Raw genomic sequence first — 22,718 nt, forward strand, 5'->3', positions numbered from 1 at the left:
TAAGTTTTTCCAAAAATCCTCTTTAATAATACATGTAGCCAACATTGCTGCAATCAGTATAAAGACAGTTATTCCTGATTTTGTATAAATGAACACGTCGAGAGTCAGGATTATAAAGCATCAAGATACAAGTACCAAGTGGGAGGACCAAAGACAACTCACAGTGAAGAGAAACGCTTGAGAGCAAGAAATGTCAGAGTTGTAGGATGTGGTAACAACCCAGGGTGCTGAAACGGTCAGAGGTGCAGGTGCAGACGCAGGCTTCTGCCTCTGCAAGGGCAAGGGGGCTGTTGGAGGCTGGCTGCAAAGGACCAGTGCCAGGCAGCGGGGCAGAGAGCACCAGGGGTCTCGACTCTGCAGATTGGGCTTTGCAGAGGATTCCTGTTTCCCCACCTCCCCACCCCTCTGACAGAGACCGAGGAGACCGCACACGTTGACCTCCTCTTCATAGCCAGCCATCATTTCCACTCCAACATTCTGCTGCGGGTGTCATTCTGGAAAATAATTCCTTGCTGTTCCTTGCTCCTTTCAGATCACAGCTCGCCTGGTCAGACCCCTTCCCAACATGCACAGTCTGAGTCCAGGAGGCCCTTGAAAGTCAGGCACAACACCCAGATCTGGTCCTCTTGGGTGGCTTATGACTGGATATATCCACTGTGTGTGACGGCCTCTCAGCTCTCTGCTGTAAGATCATTGGCACCACCAGGTCAAAGAGGGTCTCAAACAGGAGGTCCACATTGTAGCCGGTCTTGGCGCTGGTCTCAAAGCACATTTGCTCAGCGGCCGGCACATCCTGCTCATCCAGCATCTTGTACTTGAGGATCTTTTTATAAAGGGCCACCGCATCCTCCAGCTGCACCTGCTTCGGTGCCCTTGGGGAGACACGGTCCCCAGCGTCCATATTGGGACTGCACTCTTCCTTCTCCTGGCCCGCCAAGGCCCCCTCCTCAGTGAGGTCCACTTTGTTCCCCACGATGGCGAAGAGGCAGTCTTTGCTGGCTGTGTCTGTCAGGCCCAGGAACCGGTCCTCCAGCTCCACCAGGCTCTGCCGGTGATTCACATCATAGGTGAGGATGATGGCGGCCGCCCCCCGGCAGTACATGGAGCCCAGGCCGTGGAACTGCTCCCGCCCTGGTGGGAAGAGAGGGACAGAAAGAGTGGTTATCTCTCATCTCAGAACATAGCCACCAGCCACACTGCAAGGGAGCGTCCCACAGGGATGTTTATTTTTAGGGCAACACACACACAGGATGAAATGCTTAAACATAGTTGATGGAGAATGTGCCACCCATGGGCACCATCCCCAGAGCAGGCAGCCCCTCGAGAAAACAAGCTGTTGGGTGCCCAGACTAGATGGGAAATAGAATCCAAGAATGTTCAGGAAGAACGGGCCTCAGGCATTCACACAGCCCTCCCTGCCTTCAAGCACCAACTCCAAAGGAGTCCTGGCCCCAGCCATGGCTGGAGATGGAAGGAATCAAGAACTGATGTCCAGAAAAAAGCAGCGACTGCCAAGGCCCTTGCTGAGATAGAAGCTGACTCGGGAATGCAGACTCCGGAAGCAAAGTGTGCCCATGTCCCTTCACCCTCCTCCTTTACACCCCCTGGGCGCTCCCAGCTGCCCTGTGCTGCCCTGCCCAGGAGGTGCTGCGGGGAGGGCTTCTGAGTTCATAACAGCGGTTGTAAACCACACCTGCCCTTATCTGCCCAGAATCACACAGCACCCTGCGGTGCTCACGATATTTTTAGGACACAGTGGACATCTCCCCTCCCTCGCTGGAATCGGAATCCCTGAGGAGCCAGGCCCCAGCATTCGCACTTCTTGTGGGTGCCGCAGCCCCGCCTGCCCTCCAGGTTTAAAACAGACAGAGGTGCGGGCAATTGCAGGCAAGCCGGGAACCTGCTCCCAAAACATTTCCAGGTCGAGATCAAACCCTCGGGACACAGCTCAACGTCAACACATTGGCTACTGACAAGGTGCTGTCTGTCACTGGGTCTGGCGGGGAACAGGGCCAGCTGGCATGCACCCCTGCAGTGCCTGGAGTGTGGGCGTCTGCTCTCCCCGTGCCCTCAGCACTTCAGCCTCACAAGGTCGATGTGGGCACACACACTTTCCACGAGGAGACTCAAGTGTGGGGGAGTCAGGCATAGCAGCGCTCGAGGGAGGCTGGGCCAGGGCACTGGAACACCCGCCACCGTCCTACATTTAAACGCAGAGACCCCCGAATTGATGGCTAAAAAGGAAGATTAAAAGGTCCCGGGCTCTGCGTACTTTTACAATGCAGTCATCTAATCAAATCAACCCGGGTCAGAATACACTCCCCACAGGTAACACCTGCACATCCGTACTGCTCTGTTCCCGACGTCTGCCCCAGGACCACCTTTCTATCCCACCAACAGTGCACAGATCCCCAAGGGGGCCCGCTCACCTCCCCACCGGCAGGCGGCTCCCTGCCAGTCCACTCAAGGGCTACCTAGGAACTTTCCAGCAGAATTCTGAACCCCTGTCTGTAGCACAAGCTTTCTGCATACTCAGATGTGGAGGACAGACTCCCACAGGGGAGCAGATCTGGCCAAGGCAGGTGTTCCTGGGACAGGTGCAGTGCACGCGGCAGGTGAGAGCCCCCAGCAGGGAGGGCCGAGCCGAGCACGCCTGCTGGTATGTCCTCCCGGCCTTGGCGTGCTTTTCATCGTTGGACACATCTGCCGCACTGGGGGGACGAGCTCTCAGGAAGCAGCTGTGGGAGAGGCAGCAGCATGCACCTTGGCCCCCACCTGCCTCTCGAGGAACCGAGCAGGCTGCGCATGGCATGGGCCCTCCCTGCTGGCAGGAAGGGGCTTCACAGATGCTCCTGGTGATGCATTTGTTTCAATCACCAACAAGCAAACCCCAAGTGAGATCTTCCAACCACAAAGCACCTGCTCCCGACCACACCTGCCGGGGGCACGCTTTCGAAGAGGAATGAGACTGAGACCTGTGCTCAGCACCATCCCAAGGAGCCTCTGCAGACAGGCCTGGAAGCTCCCGTAGCACCTGCTGCAGGCCAGCTCCTCCCCTCCTCCCTGGGGCATGTGTGGCCTCCCGGGCCATGCCCTTAGACCAAGAGGAGGGAGAGCTGGGAACGACTGACTAACAGCACTGGCCTCCACTCTCGAGCTCAGAACGCAAGGTCAAGTGCCTCTGAACAAGGATGAGGCTGCTGGGGCACTGGCGCAGAGAGAGGTGGCACCCAGGGAGTGTCCAGGCCCCATTCCAATCCCTCGCCTGGGAGAAGCAAGCCTGGTTCTGATTTTTTAAAAAGAAGCTAACAATGTGGATTTTAATCTCCCAAGTTTTAAGCATTCAAAACTAATTCAAAATTTTCTAAAGATCACATTTAGGCAAACCAAAATGCAACAGTGGCCCATCACTGGCAGCTTCTAAATTATAAATGGTCCCATGTCACTCTGAGGGCAACTTCCCCTGAGTGTGTGGACAGTGTCGACCACTAGCAAGGGCTCTTAACCACTGGGGTCATAAACCAAATTCACAGGGTCCATGACCTTGAATGAGGGAGAAAACATCATCATTGTTTTCACCACCCTCTACCTGAAATTTACCATTTCCTTTCACCACAAATATTGGCAGCAAACTGCAGAAATGGCAGTAAGGGGCACTCATCACCAACAGGGCCAGTAGGTGCTTCCATCCGCATGCCAGATGCCTCAGACACTCCAGCGTGATGCCCACGACCCTTCAGACCTGCCACGCCTTCATTCATTCATATGTGGACCATGAACCACACATCAATCATAATTTTAAAAGGCTCTAGATGACTGTACTTAAGGACAGCTGGTTACCTTTGTATGTGACTGCATGCACTTGGGCACAGTGTTCTGAGAAGGGGTCCTGGACTTATACCCCTCGGGGGCCGAGGGGGTCTTGACACAAATGAAGTTAAGGACCCTTGGTCTGTGGGGCTTTGGAGCATGGACTGAACGCATGACACCTGCACACATGTGGCTCTCTAAGGCAGACTGTCCTTTGCCAATAAACCACTGTTTAGAGCCAAATAGCCAAGAAGCACAACCAAATTTCATCGCATTCCCATCCCCAATCTTTCTGAAATGGCCACACATTCTGATGACGCCAAGTCCTCAAACCTTGCTGGGCAATGCTGCCTGGATTTTGAGGCAGGCTGGTCACCCCTTGGGCAACCCTGGAGAGAGGCGCCCACAGAGACACACACTCATGTCCTGTGAGAAGAGCCAGACAGACCTGTCTACTGACCACTGTGGTCTCCCAGGCCCCGAGCGTGGACTCCAGCTCCCGCTTCAGCAAAGCCGACAGTGTGCCCTTCGGGGATGTGGAGGGAAAGCGAGCTGGGAGCTGAGCCCAGACCAGCTCTGGTAGGAGTCAGAAGAATGTGCCCTGCTGCCAGTCTGAGGGTCAAAGTGCGAGAGCTACCCGGGTCACCTCCCTCTTCTGGGAAAAGCCAGCCTGGGAATGCTGTTGTTTGGGCGACAGAGCCACCCTGTTGGCAAGCAGCTTGGGCTCTGGAATTCAGCACCTGAAGGGCAACATTCCTCCCTTCCGCACGCCTACCAGGGGTCAGCTTCAGACTGAGAAGTCAATCCGTTTCCAGTCAAGCTGGACTGGACCCCAGCAGGCAGAAACCAGACAGTGTCCCCGGAATCCACAGTCATTCTCCCACTACAGAAGATGATGATCAAAAGCCTTTAAAACCCAATACAGCAGGCATTAGCTTCAAAAAGAACAGGCTAGGGCAGGAGGATTGCTTGAGGCCAGGAGTTGGAGCCCAGCTTGGGCAGCATAGCAAGGCTCCTATCTCTACAAATATATACACACACACACACACACACACACACACACACACACACACACACACACACACTTTAATTAGCCAGGCATGGTGACGCATGCCTGTAGTCCCAGCTACTCGGGAGGCTGAGGAGGGAAGATTGCTTGAGCCAAGGAGTTCGAGGATGCAATGAGCTATGATCATGCCACTGCACTCCAGCCTGAGCAACAGAGTGAGACCCCATCTCTAAAATAAATTTAAAATGGTAATAATAAAGAAAAGAAAAAGGCCGGAGACTCATGCCTGGAATCCCAGCACTTTGGGACGCCGGGGTGGGCGGATCACCTGAGTTCGGGAGTTCGAGACCAGCCTGACCAACGCAGAGAAAACCCGTCTCTACTAAAAATACAAAATTAGCCAGGCATGGTGGCATGTGCCTATAATCCCAGCTACTTGGGAGGCTGAGGCAGGAGAACTGCTTGAACCTGGGAGGCGGAGGTTGCGGTGAGCTGAGATAGCGCCACTGCACTCCAGCCTGGGCAAGAGTGAAACTCCATCTCAAAAAAAGAAAAAAAAACCAGAAAAGAAAAATGCTTCTTCGTCATTACCACAGTACTAAGACTTTTGTTTCAGGGACACTAATCCCATAGATAACAGTCCAGGCATCATGAGGTTTTTACATTCAGCTTCTACCCACCAGATTTCACAAGAGTGTGACTATGGGAATGCGGAGTCAGGGGCACTCCAGCTACCCTGGAAGAATGGTTTTCAAGTCTCTGTTACATAGTTCACTAGGGCCAAAGGGAGAACCGTGTTGATGCCTATGCCTAAAATAGTTTTCCATTCCAGATTAAAATGCCTGATTTGCCTTTAAAAAACTAAAAAAGGAAATAATAATATAAAAGGAAAGATCTTAGTAATGAAAGGAAATAGGAACTGAAGAATCACAAATGCTAGCCAGAAAAAAGTAAGAATTGTTGCTTGAACCCTATAATCTGTTATCTACCCATTAATGAATGCAAACCAATTAAATGCAGTTGCCCCAGCTATAGAATTTACAAGCAAGCAGTTTTCATATTTGAAATTCTAAAATACTGCTTTGGAGATAATGTATAGCTTTTAGGATTGCTAATGGAAGAGTCAGGCTGCTCTCAATGAGTGCATTGTCCACACCAAGAAGGGCCAGTCCCGCAGGGAACAGAAGTTCTGAATTTAATCCTAATTGAATTTGAGTAGGGGCTCTGGTATGTAAGGCATGAGAGTGAACATAAGACAATGAAGATAAAATGGTGTCACTACAACTTGACCTTTTGCACTTGGCTTTGACAGATTTGAATCCAAGGACCCTCACGCGTTTTCTGGAAGTTTGTGAATGTCCTCTGAGCCGGGCCGTCAGCCCCCTGCTGCCAACCCCATACACATGTCAGCCCCTGTATCTCTCAGAATATTGATTTCCTGTCTACAAGTATGGGCTTAAACTGAGTACGTCAAAGTCCCTCTCCCTGGAAACAGGATCAGGCATCTCTATCTCTATTGCCTTCTCCCCCAGACCGGAGTCCGTCAGTACCAATCGTGAAGCCAAAGCACTGAGAGTTCTGGTGGTTTACTTGGACTTTCCTGGAGAAATAAACAGCCTCAGGTCCAATTCTGGGGATGCCAGAGCCCCAGGCTGCCCCAGAAACAGGGCAAAAGAGAAAAATCACAAATTGGTTCAAATTCAACCAATGCAGCCAAGGGTCAGTGAGCTGCCAACCCTGGTCTGGTGAACGGAGCCAGGCTGCCGAGCCTGTGTGGCCACTACCAACACGGGCCTGACATCATCAGGGCTGGGGGCACGGGTTCAAGCCTGAGGAAGGAGCCCAGCCTTCCGCCAGACTCTCCCGCCTTTTTGCCTGGGCTGTCTCCGGGCCAAGCAGACGGGAGGATGGGTGAGTGACCGGAGCCTGGGGCTCTAGGTTCGACTTGTCCAGGAATTATTACTCGTCTATGTAGCAAATCCGTAAGTGATCTGCTCAGCTTTATGTCACCAACACATACAGACGAAGACGTCAATTACCCCTGGTGGTGAGGGAAACCTGAATCTGTAAGAACGCCTCCAATGTCTGATCAGCCACGCTGTTGGACAAGCTACTGAAATGCAGCAAAACTGACCAGGACTTTAACCGTGAGTTCAGCGCAGCCAGAAATGAAGACGCCCTGCTCACTGCAGACAGGGCCCCGGGGAGGCAGGTCCCACCACCCCACCTCTACACAGACACAGGGCCCCGGGGAGGCAGGTCCCACCCGCCCCACCCGCCCCACCTCTACACAGACACAGGGCCCTCAGGAGGCAGGTCCCACCAGGTTTGTTTCTCGAATTTACAGATCTAAAAACGCAACTGTGTCTGTTCACCTAAAGAGCTAATTCCACTCACTTTATGAGGTTTAAGTTCTGTCTAAACAAGAGAAATGGAAGCCAGAACAGGACTTCGTAATTTATAGCAGGGAATGAGCTGTTAACTTCCACGATCCCGTCCCGTATCAAGGACAGGAAGCGCTGCATTAGCGATGGGAAGAAGCATGGCCAGCACAGTGTGAGTCCTCAGGGTTTATTATGCTCGTGCAGGCTTCCCTTTCCCATGTTTTACAGAAGGAGAAACTGAGGCACAGATGGAGAAGGAGGTGGGCAACAGACACAGCAGCGGTGGAGCCCTGAGAAGCGCGCTGGCGACAGGCACCCCAGGGAGTCTGGTCTAACCACCCCCAGAAGCAGAGGAAGGGGCCTAGGGCCCCTTTGAGGTGGGCTGCTGGGCAGGAGAAAAGCCTGCCTCCACCCTGTGATCCCACAGAGCACAGGCATTTGCAGAATGCAGCCACCTTCCCAGGAGCTCCAAATTTTACACAGAGAACTATCCTGGAAGTGCCGGCTAATTCGCTGGGCAAGGACTGCAGAGCGTTCTGGTAAACAGCCCCCACTCTAGAGACAGACTACATTCAAATCCCCACCGTGTGACCTTGGGCAAGTCACTTAGACACGCGGTACCTCAGTTTCCCCGTCACTAAAATGTGGGTCGCACCTGCCAAAGGGTGGCTGAGAAAGCAGAATCTGCATACAGGTAAACTGGCTGGAGCTGCACCCAGCACATTAGGCCCTGTAATAGAAGTGTTTGTTCCATAAATCGTGAGATTCCTCCCAAACCTAAGGATGGACGCCACCGTCCCAGGGCTGCCCATGTCCCGGGTCTCATCATCCCTCCATTTACACACCACCTCCTGGGGCCGACTGGGCGCCTTTGCAGTGGACCAATCTTCTACGTTTCTTATTCTCAGATGATGACCTTCTCCCTGGTCCTGGGGGTGCTCCGGATGTTGCCAGATCAGTGGAGCTGACATGGCCCAGGGTTCAGGCAGAAGGGGAAGGGAAGTCAGCACCCACAGTAATCCTGATTCACTGTTGCGGAACCGAAAACTGCCCAAGTGCTTTCCATTTCACTCTTCAGCCTTCCCAAAGCCAAACACAGCCAGGCTTCTACCCCAAGTGTTGTGTCGTTTTCACTATTGGTTTAAATAAGAGAGTGGGTTGAGATAGCCATCAGAAGCCACAGACACCCTTGGCTCACGTCTTAAGTATGGGGTGGGGAGACTTAAAAAATACTGATGCTCAGACCCTGACCCAGCTGCCAGGGTCAAGAGTGGGGCTGGCATTTGTATCAGCTTTAAAAGCTCCCCAGGTGAATACCAGGTGCACCGGGAGTGAAAATCAGCAATTTACCCAGTGAAAGTGGGAAATCAAAAGGCAGCTATTGAAATGTAAGAATTAGAAAGCTTGGTATTTCAATTCATTGAAAAGTGAGCCCTACCAGGAAATGCAAACACTGAGACAACAGGAACTTTCATTATTTATTTAATTGCTTTTTCTTGAGACAGAGTCTTGCTCTGTTGCCCAGGTTGGAGTGCAGTGATGCAATCTCAGCTCACTGCAAACTCCACGTCCAGGGTTCAAGCAATTCTCCTGCCTAAGCCTCCCTAGTAGCTGGGATTACAGGCACACACCACCACGCCCAGCTAATTTTTGTATTATTAGTAGGGACAGGGTTTCACCATGTTGGCCAGGCTGGTCTCAAACTCCTGACCTCAAGTGATCCACCCACCTTGGACTCCCAAAATGCTGGGATTACAGGTGCGAGGCACCACGCCCAGCCTATTTTATTTAATTATTATTTTTTTGAGACAGAGTCTTGCTCTGTCACCCAGGCTGAAGTGCAGTGGTACGATCATGGCTCAATGCAGCCTCCATCTTCTGGGCTTAAGTGTTCCTCCCAACTCAGCCTCCCGAGTAGCTGGGACCACAGGTGCATACCACTACACCCAGCTAATTTCTTTTATGTTTGTGTAGAGATGGGGACTTACTATGCTGCCCAGGCTGGTCTTGAACTCCTGGGTTCATGCTATATTCCCAACTTGGCCTCCCAAAGTGCTGGGGTCACAGGCATGAGCCACTGTGCCCAGCGGAGAACAGAAACTTTTAAGATGAGTTCTCTGCCTTGCCAGATCGGACAGCCCCCTGGCAGGGAGCTCACAAAACATCGATGTGACAACCTGAGGGAAGGAAAAGTGCATATTCCCAGACCAGAGATGGGAGCAAAATAAGCAACTCCAGCAATGGCACCAGCAGCAGCGCAGCCTAGAGGAGCTGTGAGCACTTCCCGTCAGAGATTGTTCAAACACACCACGACATGCTTTCTCCGGTGTTTGCAGGCTGCATCCACAAATCCGAGCCAAAAGGTTATTCTAGTTCTATTTTGTAAAGTTGATGAGTTTTGGCTAAAGTTGAGAGTCATGGGACCATCTCCACAGGCATGATCTACATTCCCTCTAGGTTTGTTTTTTTTAAACTATCTGATAGTGAACTTGGTTAAATAATGGTGCGTGGAGGCCAGGCACAGTGGTTCACACCTGTAATCCTAGCATTTCAGAAGGCTGATATGGGAGGATCCCTTGAGCCCCTGAGTTTGAGACCAGCCTGGGTGACACAGTGAGTCCCTATCTCTACAAAAAAAATTTTAAAATGAGCTGGGTATGGTGGTATGTGCCTGTAGTCCCAGCTACTCTGAGGAGGCTGAGGCAGGAGGATCGCTTAAGCCCAGGAGGTTGGGCTGCAGTGAGCTGTGATAGTGCCACTGCACGCTAGGCCCGGGCAGCAGAGCAAGACCCTACCTCAAAAAGAGAGAATGGGATGTGGAAGCAACCATCCCCTCAGGAGCATTAGAAAAGAATAAATAATTGACTACTATAACCAACACTGTATTCAATTGTTTGTTGATTTTAGTGCAGTAAGGAAGGCCCACAAGAGTCCCTGGGTGCATGAATGGAGCTGGGCTGCCTGGAGCCAGCACAGGGCCTGGCTGGACACACCTGCCCCCACCAGTACGTGGAAAGTGGAGAGCTAGCAGGCAAGGGCCCCACGCAGTGGGCAGGCCCTCCCCCCAGAACCCACATGCACCAAAGCCTCCAGAGAGCCAATGGGCTTGCCAGCCTCCACCCACCGTGATGGGGAACTGTATCTGGTCAGGCCCCGGTGCCCAGCAGTTTGGTCCTGCACTAGCCTGGACATGGCTGGGAAGGTGTTTTTTAGGTGGGATCAGCATTTACATCAGTGGATGTGAGAAAGCAGACAGCGCTCTGTGATGTGGTAGGCCTCGTCTAATCAGCTGATGGCCTGAGAAGTAAAGACTGAGCTCTTCCAGAGACGAAGGAATTCAGCCCCCACACAGCAACAAAGCAACCTTGCCTGAGCTCACACACCCTCTGTCAGGTCTGTTTCTCTGGGGAAGCCTGGCTGCCTTATTCACGTGGACTGCTCACTTGCTTCCCTGGGATGGAGGCTCTCTGCAAAGCTGAGGCTCTCCAGAGAGGCCTGTACAGCTCCCCCATTTTCAGGCTGTCCCCTGAGGCCGAGACCCTACAAACAAAGAGGTGCTGCCACCGTGATGTAGGAGTGTGCCGGTCAAGGGTGCCGACCACGCCCCGACCCCTGCCTTGCCCCTCAGCCAAACAAATGTCCAGGGCAGGGGAAGTGGCATGACAGGGGCTTTTCAGAAAACTGCAAGGATCACTTTGACCCAAACTGGTCACTTCTTCATTGAGGGTTCCTTGCCCGGGCAGTTATCTTTCCAAATGCTGATCCAATATGAACACCCTCTACTGTGCACCCCAGGGGGCTTCCTAGCAGGCTTCAAAAGAGTGTGAACTCCACAAAACTGGACCTCATCATAAATGCACAAGTCCTCTCCTGCCAGCTGTTCAGCAACTAAACAGTAAAATAGGAAAAATATGATTTCCAAAATGAAGAGCAAAAGACATATCCAGCAACATTTTTTTGTGGAAACAGAGACAGGGTCTCGCTCTGTCACCCAGGCTGGAGTGCAGTGGCTCAATCATGGCTCACTGCAACCTCATCCTCCTGGGCTCAAGTGATCCTCCCACCTCAGCCTCCCAAGCAGGTGGGACTACAGGCGTGTACCACCACGCCTGGCTAATTTTTTAATTTTTAGTAGAGATGAGGTCTCACTAAGTTGCCCAGCCTGGTCTCAAACTCCTGAGCTCAAGTGATCCCCCCGCTTCGCCCTTCTAAAGTGCTGGGATTACAGGCCTGAGCCACCGCGCCCAGCCCAGGAACATCTTTTACTGGCAGAGAGATGGAGAATGTAGTGAGAAATTTAAATTCAGAATTCTTTCTCATTTTGAAAAGCACACATCTCACCTAGAACTAGCCACATCTCTAAGTCCAAGCCACGTGTGGCCAGTGGCTACCGTGCTGGATGGCACAGAGCAGACTCTGCTCAGAGCCGGAGACCCCCAACCCGAGCCCACCCTGAACACCAGGTACGATTCCTGGACCACAGCAGACACTCACGGGCTGCTTGGAACAGGCACGAAGGAGACGTGAAGTTACAGAAACGAATAAATAACACACGAGGCTAATTCATGCAACCACTTCGTGGGTCACGTCTTCATGGATCCTTAAACCACCCTGGGAAGTCTCTGTTTTCCATTTTCGCAGATCTACAAGTCAAGGCTCAGAGACTCTACTGGCGAGATTGGAACCCATTCCCTAGATTCCACCTCTCCTCCTCCTGCCTGCTCTGAGTGCCTCACAGCTTGGGCCCTTCCATCAAATGCCTGTGCAGTGACTAACTTTTCACAGGCAGCCATGAAGCACCGCACACACCCGGCACGCTGGGCCCAGGCCTTCCACGCAGTGGCTGGCCCAGCGCCTCTGAGCACCCACTGGACCACACCATGCTCTCAGCCCAGCAGCAGTACCCGAAGCTCCGGCCGCGCAAGGCCTTCCAACACAGAAATGGATTTCATTGCTCTCCTTGAAGGTGAACCAGAGGGCAGGAAACACCACTTTCTGTTTAAAAATGGAATCATAAATGTATTATTATGGGTTCAAAAATATACATTCAAGTCTTCATCTCTGGCACCCGTGAATGTGGCCTCATTTGGAAACAGGGTCTCTGCAGAAGTGATTAGCTAAAATGTGACCACATGGAGTACGGCAGACCCTTAATCCAATCTAACTGGTGTCCTTATTAGAGAAGACACCCAGAGACACAGGGGCAAAGATGATGTGAAGGCAGACCCCCGGGGAGGAGACCATGGGGAAACAGAGGCAGAGGTGAGAGCCACAGCTCCGCAGGCAAGGACGGCCAGCACCAGTCAGGAGCTGGAGAGTGGCGGGAACAGCCTCTCCCTGGAGCCTCCCGAGGCGCACGGCCCTGCCGACGCCAGTTCAGACCCTACCTCCAGGATGGGGAGAGGATGAGCTTCTGCTGTTTGAAGCACCCCCACTTTGTGGAACTTGGTGACTCAGACCCCTACTAAAGCATGGACTGGGCGGCAGGTGGATGGCCTCCCCCTAGACAGGCACCGAAAGTGAGGAAGAATGATATCTCCTCCCAGCAAGGTCCATGTGAGAGTCAGGCAGCCAAGAGAAGCTTCTGCTTCCGTTGCCTCCCCACTTCCTCTCCCCGAGGAAAGCCGGGGAAGAATCAAGATGATGATGAACTTCAGTGAACCCCACTAAAGGAGAAGTCAGTGAGGATGGGCCGGAGAACACTGAACTCAGACAACTAGAGTTCAGAGAGGAGGAGGCAGGGCCACCTCCAAGCCCGTCAGCAGAACTGCTCGCTTCCTGAAACAAGTCACAGCTCACAGAAATCACATGCACAGGAATATCTAAAATGGCTTTTTTTTGGGGGGGGGGTTGTTTTTATGTTTATTTTACTTGTACTTTTTTTTTTATGGGAATTTTTTTTATTACACTTTAAGTTCTAGGGTACATGTGCACAACGTGCAGGTTTGCTACATATGTATACATGTGCCATGTTGGTGTGCTGCACCCGTTAACTCATCCTTTTCATTAGGTATTTCTCCTAATGCTTTCCCTCCCCACTCCCCCCACCCCACAACAGGCCCCGGTATGTGATGTTCCCCTTCCTGTGTCCAAGTGTTTTTTTTTGTGTGTGAGACAGGGTCTCGCTCTGTCACCCAGGCTGGAGTGCAGCGGTGCAATCGTAGCTCATTGCAGCTGTGACCTCCCAGGTTCAAACAATCCTCTGCTTAGACTCCCAAGTAGCTGGGACTACAGGCTCACGCCACTACGCCTGGGTAATTTTTATTTTTATTTTTATTTTTTTTTGGTACAGATGGGGTCTCACTATTATTGCCCAGGTTGGTCTTGAACTCCTGCGCTCCAGCAGTCCTCCCACACTGGCCTCCCACACTGGCCTCCCACACTGGCCTCCCACGGTGCTGGGATTACAGGCGTGAGCTACCACGCCCGGCCGCTTTACTGTTTTTACATCAACCTAATGCCACCAGTATAAGGAATAAGCAATGCCCTCTAACCCAATTTACACAACAAGAAGTTGTCCAGTTCATTGTCCTTCTTCAGATATGTGAGAAGAAAGAGGCAGTAACCACTGAAAAAGATATCAAAGAAAAACGAATGATTTGTCCAGCCAAAGAAGCCATCAATTGTCCGCGCCTTGAAGAGGAAGCTGCCACTAAACTCATAAAGAGGAAAGTGTCTCATCATAAACAGACCAACCTCAGGGTGGGACCAACACCATCTCCTAGACATAAGGAGCTGCATCCTCAATCAAGCAGAAGAACAGGGCCAGGCGCTGACTTGGGAGGTATGACATTCCGGTTCCTAAAGTGAGTCCAGCCACTATTAACAGCTTTTAGAAACAGCTGACGCCCTTGAGCCCTCACTATGTGCAGGCATTGCCTCTTCAGCGGTTCAGCTCCCAGGACCCTGCGGGGCTCAGTGCATCACCCCCAGCCCAGATGACACAAGCATGCAGGCCCCAGTCACACGGGCCCTGGTCACATGGGCAGCAAATGGCAGAGGCAGGCCTTGAACTCCAGCAAGCAGAGTCCAGGGCTCCTGCTCCCAACAACCATGCTACACTATCAGCTTCAGGTCCTCCACCAGGATGGATCAGGAAAAAAAGAGTTACAAAAAAGAATGAAGGCCAAGCCAGGCGGATCGTTTCAGCCTAGGAGTTTGAGACCAATCTGGGCAACATGGCAAAACTGCATCTCTACAGAAAATACAAAAATCAGTGGGCATGGTGGTGTTCGCCTATAGGCCCAGCTACTTGGGAGGCTGAGGCAGGAGGATCACTTGAGCCTGGGAGGTCAAGGCTGCAGTGAGCCGTGGTTGTGCCACTGCACTCCAGCCTGGGTGACAGAGCGTGACCTTGTCTCAAAAAAAAAAAAAAAAAAAAAAAGAAAGAAAAAGAAAAGAAAAAGAAAAAAGACTATTGGTATTTCCTAATCTAAAAGAAATAGGCCAGGCACGGTGGCTCATGCCTGTAATCCCAGTACTTTGGGAGGCAGAGGAGGGAGGATTGCTTGAGCTCAGGAGTCCAAGACCAGCCTGGGCAACATGGTGAGATTTTGTCTCTCCAAAAAATACAAAAATTAGCAGGGTGTGGTGGTGCATCCCTGTGGTCCCAGCTACTGGGTAGGTTGGGGTGGGAGGATCACCTGAGCCCAGGAGGCAGAGGTTGTAGTGAGCTATGATCACACCACTGCACTCCAGCCTGGGTGAGATCTTCTCTCAAAAAAAAAAAAAAAAAGAAAGAAAAGAAAAGAAAAAGAAATAAAGAAGGGCTGAGCAAACCCAAAAGTCAAGATATGCATCAAGAGCAAAATGCCTGAATCCACTCCCAGAAAACCAGCTCCCTGGGGACGGCTGTTTCCTCCCAGCAAGGCAGCAGGGGCGAGACCGTGAAAGAACCATCCTGTGTGCTCAGCTGTGCATTTCCCTCACATTCTTACTCTGAGACCAAGCTTCCTCCACTGTCCCTGGCCAGGCAAGAGCCCCACAATGGTCACCTGTCGCCATCCAGGAAACATCTCATGAAAACTCTGCTCAATTGTACCAAGAAAATACTCTGAGCCAACATCCAGCAGCCGGATATGACTGTGGGAGTTGACAACAACCCTACCCCTCTAATAGTAATGCTTTTCTGCCAGAAGAAAGAACTAAAACCTCAAGACAAATTAATCAATCACAGGAAGAAAGGAGGCGATTAGGTGACCTTATTTTTTAAATAAGCTAATAATTCAAATTCAGTAATCCAATGTAGTTGCTTGCATTTATAGCTGCTTTAATTTTGTTCTGAATAGTCTATGACAATTAAAGGGCATTCAAAAACATAGCTGTGCTTTATGACATAAAGGAGGATGATTACTTTTCTAGTCTAGCAAGTCCAAGGGTTTATATTGGTAATAAAATAAAAATCACTATTGCAGTCCTGCTTAATGACTGTCTACATCCAGAGACTCAACTACCAGGACCGCTTGGCAAATACTGACCGACAGCCATCCAAACCCCTGCCCGCGAAATGAAGCTTGTTTCCTTTTTGAAAAGAGTCCAAACCTACAACTATTTCCAATTAACGGAACTGCAACACATGAGGCAGAGGAGAATTATTCCAGGAAAATGGATTTTTCACTTTTAAACATACATCAATGCATTTTTTGTTTTTTGTTTTTGTTTTTGGGTTGTTTTTTTTTTTTTGAGATGGAGTCTCACTCTTGTTGCCCAGGCTGGAGTGCAATGGTGCAATCTCGGCTCACTGCAACCTCTGCCTCCCGGGCTCAAGCAATTCTCTTGCCTCTGCCTCCCAAGTAACTGGGATTACAGGCGCCCGCCACCATGCCTGGCTAATTTTTGTATTTTTAGTAGAGACGGGGTATCACCATGTTGGCCAGGCTGGTCTTGAACTCCTGACCTCAGGTGATCCACCCGCCTCAGCCTCCCAAGGTGCTGGGATTACAGGCATGAGCCACCACGCCCGGCCACATCAATGCATTTTTACCCAAATCTGCATGTGTCATTTCTGTTGTTTCTGCTTGATGATCTGAAGGATAAACTAAAAATAAAGCAAGTGTCATACGCCACATGAACCACTCACATCATTAACTGCAGGTAAAGGAGTTCCACCTGTGGCCCACTATGTGGCTTCTGGAAAAATGACGAATGTAAAGCAAGAGGAAGCTTAGTTCTCAAGTCACGTCACTCTTCAGACATGAATTTACTAAAAATAGTTCAATGACAAAACCAAATTACTCAAAGAGATGTTCTTTAACACTCCGATATTAACAGAAACAGGCAAGTCCCAAAAAATACACGTATATAACAGACTTAGCTTTAAAACACACACTGGCACACGCCAGCATATCTCATCTAATCTCCTTTACCTTCAAGAGATACTCTGTTGTCCTGTAATAACGAATGTTTAGAATGAGATTATCAAATAAAAGTGCAGGTATTTGCTAATGTCTCCAAATAAAGTAAAACTAAAATTATTTCAGCTCTTTTCAAAGCACATTTTAACCTGTTTCAAAGTCAAGACTGAATTATAAATATCATATTAAGAAAACTTTTTAAATCTAAACAGGGAGGCCGGGCGCAGTGGCTCATGCCTGTAATCCCAGCACTTTGGGAGGCCGAGGCAGGTGGATCACCTGAGGTCAGGAGTTCGAGACCAGCCTGGCCAGCATGGTGAAACCCTGTCTCTACTAAAAATACAAAATTAGCCAGGCGGAGCGGTGGGTGCCTCTAATCCCAGCTACTCGGGAGGCTGAGGCAGGAGAATCTCTTGAACCCAGGAGGCGGAGGTTGCAGTGAGCTGCGATCGCGCCATTGCACTCCAGCCTGGGCAACGAGAGTGAAACTCCGTCTCAAAAAAAAAAAAAAAAAAAGTTAAAATAGTAAATTTTGTTATGTATATTATACCACAATAAAAACCTCCACATTATATATGGAATATATACGTATCTCTCTCACGCAAAATAGTGTCTACAAAGAAGGCGAGGAGCTGGAACAGCATGCTCTCCACTGCCCCGACCCTCACAGCTGGTCTCTGCTGGGCTACAGCAAGCCCCGCGCAGCTGCCCATGCCCCTGGAATGGGAGTTACCTGGCCATCGGGTTAAAGTACAGAATCTGGCTCAGGAGGCCTGACTGGGTCCTGGGTTCTGCTGCTGCCAGCCCGAGGACCTTGCCGAGGAGGAGATGGCCACGCTTCAGCCTCTCATCAACCCAAGGTGAGAGCCGACCACCCCTCACTCTAAGTAAAACCTGACAACTGATCTTTTCACACCTCACCACTCTCCTGCCTTCCTCTGATACTCTCCACCTGGTCACGGTCACGGCGCAGCAACAGATTCCTCAAGCAGTGAAAGCTGACCCCCAGGCCTTAGAACATCACTCCTGCCTGGGTCTGTGGCACAGGGTAACAGGCCAGAGTTAATCAGATTTGGAATTAATTAGGTTTAGAATGTGCTTTTGCAACTGCTGTAGAAAAGTGCCTGGCTTAGTAAACAATAGGCCAACAGCTTTAGCACATGGGAACGAAGTGTCTTCAAACAATCCAGAAATTGTCATCAGCCCAGGCACAATAGCAATACAACTGCCACACTGAAAGCTCACCTCGTTCTTATCTTCTCATTAACGTGAGATTCACTACATTTCCAGTGACAATGTCAATTTGGAAAGTATTTAAATCTTCCTCCATTCCTTCTGACTTCTCATTTTCCAGGAAAAGCAGCCAGGTTAGCAGGGAACTGCCTGCCCTAATCTTGGTATTAGTGGAATTCTCTGGGCCAGAGCCCTTCGCCTGCCTGGGGCTCAGCTTCCTCAGTGTCCCTGCACCAACTGGATCTGATCCCTTTAACCAAATCAGTGTTCCTTCCAGGGACTTCCCTAAGGGCTAGCTGACTGTGAGTTTACTTCAAGTGCCAGGCGGAGTGTCAAGCCACACAAACACACACTCACATACATGCACGTACATGCCATGCACACATACACATACTCACAGTTGCATTTCTTTCTCCCCACTGTGTCCACATTTCACACATCTGGAATCAGAGACCCCAGATGCTCACACACGGAGACAGTAACCAGTGGCCACCATCAGCAGGAACGGGGTGCAAACAGCCTGGGGAAGGAACTACCAAATAATAAGGGTGTTTGTTGGTTTTGTTTTTGTTTTGTTTTGTTTTAATTTTATTATTATTATACTTTAAGTTTTAGGGTACATGTGCACAACGTGTAGGATGACGAGTTTTGTTTTTAATCAGAACACTTGCTGTATTTTATTCTCAGCTTTACTGGGGTATAAATGACAAGCAAAATTTGTACATATTTAAGATGTACAACATGATATTTTGATGTATCATGAAATGGTTACCCTATTAAGCTAATTAACACATCTATCACTGCACATAGCTACCATGGGTGTGCAGACAGAACATTGAAACTCCACCCTCTCAGCCAATTTCAAGCCTATCACATGGTACTGTTAACTACAGTCACCTGCCTGGGGCTCTATATTAGCCCTCCAGAACTTACTCAGCCTGCAGAACTGAATCTTCGTAGCCTTTGATTAAAAACTCCCCAATTCCCTCTCCCCACCCACCTGCCAGCCCCTTGTAACCACGATTCCACTCTGCTTCCGTGAGTTCAACTTGTTCAGATGCCAGGCATCAGTGAGACTATGTGGTATTTGTCTTTCGGTATCTGGCTTATTTCACTTACCATGATGTCCTCCGGGTTCACAAACAACAGGATTTCTCCCTTTTCCAAGCTTGGATAATACTCCACGGTGTATATTTACCACATTTTCTTGATCCGTGCACATCAACGGAAGCTTAGGTTGATTCTGTATCCTGGCTACTGTGAACACGGGAGTGCAGACATCTCTGAGAAATACTGATTTCCTTTCTTCTAGACAGATACCCGGCAGTGGGACTGCTGGGTCATTTGTTCTAGTTTTAATCTTTTGAGGAACCATCATGTCTTCCACTGCGGCCATACCCATTCACATTCCCACCAGCAATGTGCGGGGTTCTCTTGTCTCCACATCCTCACCAGCACTTACCCTTTGTCTTTCTGATGACAGCCATTCTAACAGGTGCGACCTGACAGCTCACTGTACTGCTAACCTGGCTGTCTCTGCAATTAGTCATATTGAACATTTTTTCATATACCTGTTGGCCATTTGTATGTCTTCTTTTGAGAAATGTCTATTCAGTTCAGGACCTTTGCTCATTTTATTTTTTTTTATTTTTATTTTAGAGACAAAGTCTCACTCTGTCACCCAGGCTAGAGTGTGGTGGTGTGATCTTGGCTCACTGTAACCTCAAACTCAAGCGATCCTCCTGCCTCAGCCTCCCACGTAGGTGGGACTACAGATGTGCACCACCTCCCCTGGCTAATTTTTCTTATTTTTTTGTAGAGACAGGGTCTCACTATGTTGCCCAGCCTGTTCTTGAACTTCTGGCCTCAAGTGATCCTCTGACACCTCGGCCTCCCAAAGTGCTGGGATTATAGGTGAAAGCCACGGCACCTGGCCCTTTGCTCATTGTTTAATCTGGTTGTTTTCTTGTTACTCAGTTGTTTGAGTTCCTTATATATTTTGGATATTAATCCCTTATCAGCTGTATGCTTTCCAAATATCTCCTCCCATTCTGGATGTTCTCTCTTTATTCTGTTGGTTGTTTCTTCTGTTCTGCAGAAGCTTTTTGGTTTGATGCAATCCCATTTGTCTATTTTTGCTTTTGTTCTCTGTGCTTTCTGGAGTCACATTAAAAAGAATCATTAGCCAGACCAATACTGCAAAGCTTTTTTCTTATGTTTTCTTCTAATAGTTTTATAGTTTCAGGTCTTATGCTTGACTCTTTAATCAAATGTGGGTTGATTTTTTTTTTTTTTTTTTTTGAGATGGAGTCTCACTCTGTCACCCAGGCTGGAGTGCAGTGGTGCGATCTCGGCTCACTGCAACCTCTGCCTCCCAGGTTCAACTGATTCTCCTGCCTTGGCCTCCTGAGTAGCAGGATTACAGGCACCTGCCACCACACCCGGCCAATTTTTGTATTTTTAGTAGAGATGCGGTTTCACCTTGTTGGCCAGGCTGGTCTCAAACTCCTCCCGACCTTAAGTGATCCACCCGCCTCAGCCTCCCAAAATGCTGGGATTACAGGCACCCAACCTGATTTTTGTATATGGTGTGACACAAGGGTCTGGCTTCATTATGCATATGGATATCCAGTTTCCCTGGTACCATTTATTGAAGAGGCTGTCCTTTCCCCAAAGGTTCTTGGCATCTTTGTCAAAGATCAACTAACAGTAAACGTGTGGATTTGTTTCTGGGCACTCTACCCTGTTCCATTGGTCAATGTGTCTGTTTTCATGCTGAGGTCATGCTGTTTTGATTACTATAGCTTTGTAGCATATTTTGAAGTCAGGCAGTGTGATGCTTCCAGCTTTATTATTGCTCAAAATTGAGCAAGAATTTTGCTGGCTATTTTGGGTCTTTTGTGGTTCCACATAAATTTTAGAACTTTTTTTCTATTTCTGTAAAAAATGCCATTGGAATTATGATAGTGATTGCATTGAGTCTATGAGTGGGATCTTAAAGCAATTCTACCTTGACACATGTTAAAAAATAATTTTCCAAAAAGGGCAAAATCATGACTCTAATACAGATGTAAAAATAAAGACACATTAAACTCATGCAATGAAGGAGCCAGACCTAGGTCATAACCAACTCAAAGAAGTCAAGGCACAGAGACGTGTGGCATAGACAGGAATACTGGAGCCTGTGGAGGGTGACATCTAGGAAGACACATGGAGAACCAGAGAGGAGTGCCACAGTGAGTGTGGAAACACAGGCAAAGCGCCTCACCGAGGGAAAGTGACGCACCACACACCCTCAAATCTCAAGTAGGTCTCTGATATGGTTTGGCCGTGTCTCCATTCAAATCTCAACTTGAATTGTATCTCCCAGAATTCCGTGTTGTGGGAGGGACCCACAGGGAGGCAACCGAATCATGGGGGCATAGTCTTTCCCGTGCTACTCTTGTGGTAGTAAATAACTCTCACGAGATCTGATGGTTTTATCAGGGGTTTCTGCCTTTTGCCTCTTCCTCATTTTCTCTTGCCGCCACCATGTAAGAAGTGCCTTTTGCCTCCCACCATGATTCTGAGGCCTCCCCAGCCATGTGGAACTGTAAGTCCAATTAAACCTCTTTTTCTTCCCAGTCTCGGTTATGTCTTTATTAGCAGCATGAACACGGATTAACACAGTCTCCATTAAAAAATACCTGAGAGTGTAACTGGGTTGTTTGTAACACAAGGGATAAATGCTTGAGGGATGGATACCCCATTTTCCACGATGCAATTATTATGCATTGCATGCCTATGTCAACACATTTCATGTACCCCATAAATATATACGCCTACTATGTACTCACAAAAATTTAAAAAGTATTAAATAAGTGTATTATGTCTCCCAAAATAGTGCCCATCCTAGCACCCCCTTCTCTTCCTCACAGCAAGTGTTAGAAATCGTATTGTGAATGCTCTTTGTCTGTGGTCGGTCTCCCCAACTGGGCTGCGTATTCTGTCTACTGCCACTTGCCCACGCTTAGCAGAGCGTCTGATTTATAGGCAGTCCTCCAAAAAGTGCTGAATAAATGAGCAAGTTCACACTCACTGAGTGTTCACTCTACACACATCAGGATATTAAAACTAGAAGGAGCTTGGAGATCCTTGTGCTGAGGTGGTGACTGAGGTGGACACATGGGCCCCCAGAGCTTGGGCAAGTCTAGAGAAGTGCATCAGTGCCACCTCGGGAAGATGATAAAATTCCTGCACTCCCCCTCAAAAAGAAGGAAATACAAAGCAACATATAAAAAGGGCACAATAGGAGTCTGTAAAGTATGCCCTGTAATGTTAAGGACCTCTTTACAGTCCTTCGTTCTCCATTATTAAGCAATTAATGACTAGAGCCTTGCTGTGGGGGAAAATGCTGCATTTACTTCTGAGCCCTACATTTCTGTTTCATGATCTGACTCCACAGAAACACCGTGGATCCTGTAGTCTTCACCCAGAAGCCAGGACCAAGCATACAGCAAAGCAGATGAAAAGTCAATGTCTAACCAGAGCCATTCCAATCCATAATTCTGAAAGTGATTCCTTCACATAGCAGAGAAACCCCATGAGATAGGCACCAAAAAAAAAAGCCTCAGCCATTTAATCCTTATCACCCTTTACAAAAGCTAAGGGAACCTATGATGTGCCAGGAGAAAGAAGATGACATTGCATTACTGAGAGTTGAGAACCATGCTGGGCTCCCTGCACATCTGTCATCTTATTTAAGCTTCATAACTGTCCCTGGAAATAAGGTTTATTACTACAGTTTTAAGAAGACATCACTGAGGCTCAGAGACAGGATCATATCTTCATTTTGTTTTCTCAAAGTGTTCCAATTGATTCATCTAAAAAGAAAACCTGCTGATCCCAAATACAGCTGTGAGGGAAAGGTACAACCCTAAATTCACCTAT

At 49.2% G+C, this 22,718-nt stretch overlaps 1 protein-coding gene across 1 annotated transcript in view; it reads right to left on the reverse strand.

The window, feature by feature from the left end:
- RAB20 (RAB20, member RAS oncogene family) overlaps window positions 1-22,718 on the reverse strand; it is a 38,090-nt gene continuing 15,372 nt past the window's right edge. Inside the window, exon 2 of the mRNA XM_003832084.4 lies at window positions 1-1,131. Coding sequence (XP_003832132.1) covers window positions 599-1,131 — 533 coding nt within the window. The 3' untranslated portion in view covers window positions 1-598. The remainder of the gene's footprint in view (window positions 1,132-22,718) is intronic.

This window comes from Pan paniscus, chromosome 14, assembly GCF_029289425.2.
Source record: "Pan paniscus chromosome 14, NHGRI_mPanPan1-v2.0_pri, whole genome shotgun sequence".
Lineage (NCBI taxonomy): Eukaryota > Metazoa > Chordata > Mammalia > Primates > Hominidae > Pan > Pan paniscus.